The sequence below is a fragment of the Gossypium hirsutum genome, chromosome A11 (assembly GCF_007990345.1).
Source record: "Gossypium hirsutum isolate 1008001.06 chromosome A11, Gossypium_hirsutum_v2.1, whole genome shotgun sequence".
Taxonomy (NCBI): Eukaryota; Viridiplantae; Streptophyta; class Magnoliopsida; order Malvales; family Malvaceae; genus Gossypium; species Gossypium hirsutum.
Genome location: NC_053434.1, coordinates 1,903,876 through 1,910,413, shown reverse-complemented (window position 1 = coordinate 1,910,413; position 6,538 = coordinate 1,903,876). Strand labels below are relative to the sequence as shown.

The window sequence follows — 6,538 nt, the reverse complement described above, 5'->3', positions numbered from 1 at the left end:
CTGGAGATGGGCTTTCAATCTCTCCAAGCACTGGACCAGTCTGATTGGGCCAAATGACCTCCCTCAAAAACGATAAATCGTACAAGTTCGTCATGGTTGCAAGTTTCCTTCGCAACCCATGACACTAGAACCAATGCTGTTGCCATCATCCTGTAGCAGTCGATTACCTCGTGTCGTGTGGAGCTTGTAGGAACTGGTTTATTCTAAGAAAAGACTCATTAAATTCTAAAAAAAAAACCAGAAAAGAAAAGACTAATTAAAGAATTTCATAATTTATTTGAACCCCCCACCCCCCGCGGCGCCCACCAAAAAAAAAAAGAATTTGACCCAAAAAATCATATCGAAACCCGATCAGCCCATTAAGAGGCCATGGTTAGGTTAGGTTCGGACGGCACCTTCTTCTTCATCATTAAGTTCGCTCTTTTTATTATTTCGCCTTCGTTTCGCTCCCTACTTAGCTCTCTGTATTGTGTTTTTGAATTTGAACTTTTTTGCACTCTCAGATTCAGAAAAAATGAAGGAACCCTTTAACTCAATTGCAACTTCGAGCAAAACCCACTTCGAGGAAAGTGAAGAAGAAGAAGAGATCGAATCTTCATCCGAAGAAGAGAAATCCGATGACACCATTGATTCTGATGAAGTGGGTATATTTCATTATAGCTTGAATTCTACTTCCTTCAATTGTCAATTGAATATTGATTGGGTTTCTTTTGTGTTTCTGGGATTATTGTAGGAGGAAGAGATAGAGCGTGAATTAGCAGAAGTTACATTCGAAGAGCTACAAAAAGCACGAGCCGATGGTACTGATTCAATTTCTCGCAAACCCCAAACAGAGACCAAGCGTCGTCGCGCTAACAAGAATAGGTATCTTATTTACAGTTTGATAAGGGTTCTTTCTTTTGCTTTCTTTTAGGGCTTCTTTTAATTTTTATTTGTTTGTAGGCCAATGGAGCTTAGTAGCAAGGAGCCAGTAAGGTCATTTAGACAGGTTATTCAAGCTCCTAAAAAGGTAAATTATGTTCTTTTAAAATTATGCCCCCCCCTTTTTTTTTTTTTTCCTTTTTGAAGTTTAAAACTTGGCTTTTGTTTTTAATGGAATTTAGAATAACATGTTATTAGCTGAACAATTTCTCTTAAATTATGTCTCTTGAATTTTTTTCCTTTTTTTGTTCTTTTTAATGGAATTAGAATAACTTGTTATTAATTGAACATTAAGTCCTATAATTGTAGTTTTACTTGCTCAAATTTATGTTCTTTTGGTTTTTAAGCATCTAACTTCTGCTCTAATGGAATTATGTGTTGGGTTGGAGAGCTTTTGAATATCTTAATTGTGTCTCAGTTGCCCGAGTGGCCGAGCACATAAACTATTGAATTTGATATTCTGGTTTGTGGTCATGGGTTTTTTTTAAAGTTCACAGCTTTATGTTTATTATTGATGTTAATTTGGTTTGCTTATAAGTGGCAATCATGATCCTGCCGTAAAGTTCTAGATTTTGATTAATTTGACAAATAATGTAAAAAAAAATGGTCTGCACATATGGTTTATTTTGTAAATGTCACATCTCTAGTAGTTTAGACCATTTTTAGTTAACTGTCCTTTACAAAATTTTATTTTTGAGAATTTACTATTGCGGCGTCCAAGTTATTGTAGCATTGATTCTAATGGAAAATCACAACACTTGGGATCCTTTTTTTTTGGGAGAGAGTATCACTTGCTAGTTCATGTTTTCAACTCTAGAAAAGAATAAAGAACAATAAGAGGTGAATTAAATCCGTTTGCTTCTTTATGTTCAGGTGGTACGAGACCCCCGTTTTGAATCTTTATGTGGTAATCTCGACGTCGAGGGGTTAGTGTCTTCTCTCTGTATCATTCAATTATTTTCATTGTTGTCGTTTATTGCTTTGCATGTGCTGTGCTCTATATTGGATCCATTAAAACTTTTATTTTCCTACATGAAGTTAGTTTAAGTCTACTCTACCTGTGCGTATCTTTAACAAACGACTGAGATGCCAAATTTTTCATGTATTAGTCAGTAGTACTCTATTACTTGATCTTCAAGGAAAACTTTTTGATTGGTTGGTTGAGCTTCATATGTTAATGTACAAAATCCACCGCAAAAATGTTATTTGGACTTAATGATTAATGTCATATCCAGAATAGTGGAAGAAATACGAGAAAATATTAAGAAAACTAGGTTATCTTTAGCCAGTCTATGGAGCTATGCTTTGATACATCTGTTCATGTTGTTCATCTGGTGTTATTTCTCAACCTCTTGATTGATATAGCATTTGATGGTCAAAGTCTTGTCAAAGCCGATGGTTGACTTACCTTACAGGATTATGTCTATTTTTTACATCTTCGCTTTCCTTAGTCCGCAGCTGATTTTCATTTTTCAGATTCAGAAAAAGATATAATTTTCTGTTTGAGAACAACCTACCAGCTGAAAGAGAGGTATTATCATCCATTTGACCTTTTTTTTGTGTGTTTATACCGTTGTTTTTCAACGATGTATTTCCCGGATATGACAGGAGGTGCAGAAACAACTTAAAAAAGCCAGAGACCTGAAAGTCGTTAGTGAACTAAAGAACCATATTTCTTGGATTGTAAGTATATATATTATTCAAAAGAAATTACTATAGTCTGCCTCTTGTTTTTAAACTGTGGTCTTTTGTTGGATATATCGAAGCACCTCATTATCAACTTTTTTCTGACATTGTATCACATATCAGGACAAGCAATTAAAGTTCGAGTCGGCAAAGAATACCGATGCAGTGATTCTGTCTGCACACAAGAAGAAAGAAAAAGAAGCAGCAAAGCACGGGAAGCGCCCTTACTATCTTAAGAAATGTAATGTCACGAGTCCCTCCTCTTTCTCACTTACTATAGCTTTCTTCCTGTTTTGTGCTTTTGGAACCGGACGAGGACTATAACAAGCAACTGTTATTGCATTAGTTTTTAACCTTTTACAGAATGTTGCATCGTGCTAACTCAGATAATTTCTTTGCAGCTGAAATTCGGAAGCAAAGGCTCATCGAGAAGTATAAAAAGCTCAAGGTATACATTTCACGTAACTTGTAATTAAAAAATATTCCCTATTCGAGTAACTTTTGACTAATTAATGATATATTATCAGGCATCCGGAAAACTCGAATCCTTCATCGAGAAAAGGAGAAGAAAGAATGCTGCTAAGGATCATAGATTTATGCCTTATCGTCGACCCAATAACAACGGTGAGCAACAAAGTTAATGATTCCATAGGGTTTTTATGGTCCTTCATCTTGGATGGTTAAGAAATGCCATTTATAGTTGGTGTTGAGATTAGATTTAGGGTTTTGACTGGCATTGTGCTATCATTCAGTGAGTGGGAAAAAATGATATTTTTTGATCTCACTGTTTTGAGATTTTGTTATAAGCTATAGATTTTATTTGATTGGATTATTATCTAATTTGATTCTAAATGAAGCTCGACGAATTATTTACAACGGGATTGAATTTTATTGTTTGGAGGCTCAACCCAGAGTTAGTATTGTGTAGCCACCTATATTTGTACTAAATATTCTACATTAGTTCTGAAACTTCTCAATTTTGTCATTGGAATTTATTTTAATATTAAAAATGTTAATTTTTTAAAGAATTTCATGTGATGACGTGTAACTAGAAATTTTTTAGGGGCCGAAATTAAATTATAATTTTTAAGATAGTAAAAATATAATTTTACCATTTTAATAATTTATATTTTTATAATTTTTAAAGAATTAAATTAAATTTTTATCATTTTTAGGGGATCAAATTATAATTTTATTAATTTAAAATTTTATAAATTTTAAAGAGTTTGAAAAAATTTTCATTTAAAGGGGGATTGAAGTCTGCTAGTCCCATCATTATATCTTAATGGAATTTTAAGTTCAAAATCTAATATAAGATGATAAGATTAACATTTTTGAAAATGTTGGGGGCTTAATAAATTTTTTGAGGAGAGTAACTTTTATCTTTTTAAAAATTTAAAAGATTTAATAAAAAAATTGAAGAGTCAAAATTAAAATTTTAAGGGATTTAATGAAAATTTCTCAAAATTTTGAGACTCCAATAAAACACCACCATTACTAATACGATAAAAAATATATGAATATGGAATATTTAAACATAATTATAACAATATGAAAAAGAGAAAGTATGCTAAAACATTCGAAATACAAAAAATTTCAATTAATTACTGAAATATAATTATGAATTTTGAAATAATTAATTTTTATGAATAGTAAATTAGATATAAATGATATTTAATTTTTTTTAAATCTCAGTTAATTCAATTTTTTGTTATCTTTTGATATTAAATAAAAAAAATTGCTCAAGTAATACCTTTGGAGTTTAATTCAAGTAATTCATATATTTTAAAAATAATATTTAATATATGGATTTTTTTACCAAGTGGAATATGCTTATTTATTTTCAAACAAAAACACACATTAAAAATAAGTACTAATTTTATATGTTAAAAGCTAATAAAGTTGTCGGAGAAAATTAGTAGGTGTCGAGTAAAACTATCTTTAGCGACAAAAAGTCGAGGTAGTAAGAAGTACGGCTTCGGGCGTCGAAAAAATTTTCGTTGTCCTTTTCTCCGCCGTTTGTCTGCCACATTGGTCCATTTTTTTTTGTACATGTACTTTTATTTGGATTTTGTGAGAATTTGTTTCTAGAATCTATATTATGTTATTTATGAGGTAAACTATAAAAATAATTATTTTTATTTATTTTAGATTATATTTTAGTTATTATGTTTGACATGTTACGTTTTAGTCATTTATATTATATTTAATGTACCACGTTAACTTATCATTACACCGTTAATGGTAATTAACAGCTCAGTGACTAAAACGTAACCTAAGACAAATAAAAATAGCTATTTTAATAATTTACCCTATTTATGGAGATGTCATAAATTAATTCTCTACTAATTTGATTGATAAAATATTTTTACAATGAGCATTTAAAGAATGATTTTTTTTGTCTTAAATTATTTTTATATGAAACCTTAAAACAAAGTTAATATCCCATCAATAGACACATATTTTTTATTAGAATTGATGCATATAAATACCAATCTATTCAGTGTCATTTCGAATTTATCAACATTTTAAAAAATTATTAATATATAAATATTTTACAAATATCAAATGAATTATATTAAATAAATTTAAAATATAAAATATTTATGCATCAATTTAAGGTATAATAATCCAATAAACGATTTTATTTTTCATTATCATAACAGTAAAAAGTTAGGAATTTTAGATTTTTAATACTATTCATGCTTCAATTAGTGCATAATATTTCGATCAGAGTGATTAAAATTGGACAGGACAGACCAATGTGACTAGTACAGTATAAACTGAATTTTATATCAGTGTGGAAAAAAAGATTTTATCATTGGTTTATTATTGGAACGGTGCACACCAATGAGAACTAGAGCGAAACCAAGTATACTACTATCTATATTAGGTGTGTTTATGGTGGGGTTGAGTTCTAACATAGCTTATGCATGATATTATTAAAAACATCATGGAAACTCATGTACTATGAGCCAGATTGCATCTTATTCCTTCTATTAAAAAAGTGAGCAAATTAGTCCATGTAGACTATATCAAAGAATTAACTGGTCATTTTTGTTAAAAATTTCATCCATTTGTATTGTTAAAAACTGATGTGACTGATAGAATAACTAGACAATAATACGTGGAGTGCCGCATAGACCTCATTTTGACGTATGGGAATCAAATTTTAACCATAGAAATAGATAAAATTTTTAATAGAATGACTAACTTGCTTTTTTATCTAACGTGCGAAGGCTAGTTTATTTATTATTTAAGTTGAAAGGGCAAAATACAATTCAACTTTTAGTACAAGGACCTCCATGTGTTTCAAATTTTATTCAAAATTTTCTGTATTTATAAACGATTACTCAACGTTGCTCGCCTAATTTTTTATTTAATATTCCAATTATATATTTTTATTTTTATTTAAACATAAACAACTTTTTAACCATTAAACATAAACAAACTTAATATTTTTAAAATTATGATTTTTTCATACAGTATGAATTTATATTCGAGATCAACTATCAACTCATTAATCTTGAGAGCTAGGCTTAGGTTTTTTTTTCTTCTAAAATGTAATGAAATAAAAATTATTTATTAAAATAATTTGGTTCCCAATTTTATTTTTATTTTTATTTTTTTCAACAATTTGGGGCCAAAATTCACCTCGAGAATCATAAATCGCCAATTTCAATGAGAATTTGGTGTCAATCTGATTCTGTACGGTAGATCTCATATTATTCCGATAAATAATTTTAATATCATATTATTTAAGTAATTAATTAATATTTTTATAATACTTGTGATGAAAACCAAGCAGAAAAAGTGTAATAACTCCAGGCCAAAACATATCATTGAAAGCCTTTTTTTTTTCTCCTTTTTGGGAGGAAAAAAACAGCTCTACATACTATATAAAATAAATATAAAAGGGTTAAAATTGCTA

General features: G+C 29.7%; 1 protein-coding gene across 3 annotated transcripts; it reads left to right on the top strand.

The window, feature by feature from the left end:
• The first annotated feature begins 264 nt into the window (after positions 1–264).
• LOC107922901 (ribosomal RNA processing protein 36 homolog) lies at positions 265–3,483 on the top strand. 3 transcript variants are annotated; one of them, XM_016853108.2, is made up of 10 exons: positions 265–377; positions 504–640; positions 734–864; positions 943–1,009; positions 1,795–1,847; positions 2,398–2,452; positions 2,530–2,604; positions 2,731–2,848; positions 3,009–3,055; positions 3,135–3,483. In XM_016853108.2, exons 2-10 carry the CDS (start codon positions 515–517, stop codon positions 3,246–3,248), a joined length of 786 nt encoding a protein of 261 aa, XP_016708597.2. In that variant the 5' UTR covers positions 265–377; positions 504–514; the 3' UTR covers positions 3,249–3,483. The 3 variants fall into 3 exon arrangements, with proteins under 3 accessions (XP_016708597.2, XP_016708596.2, XP_040936440.1); XM_016853107.2 differs by having other exon boundaries at positions 286–382; XM_041080506.1 differs by lacking the exon at positions 265–377 and adding an exon at positions 395–413.
• Positions 3,484–6,538: the final 3,055 nt, after the last annotated feature.

Bases quoted from the DNA above. Each gene is read 5' to 3' on its own strand.
- LOC107922901 (XM_016853107.2), top strand. The intron at 641-733 runs GTGGGTATATTT...GGATTATTGTAG, and splicing joins ACACCATTGATTCTGATGAA to GAGGAAGAGATAGAGCGTGA. The intron at 2,605-2,730 runs GTAAGTATATAT...ATCACATATCAG, and splicing joins AGAACCATATTTCTTGGATT to GACAAGCAATTAAAGTTCGA.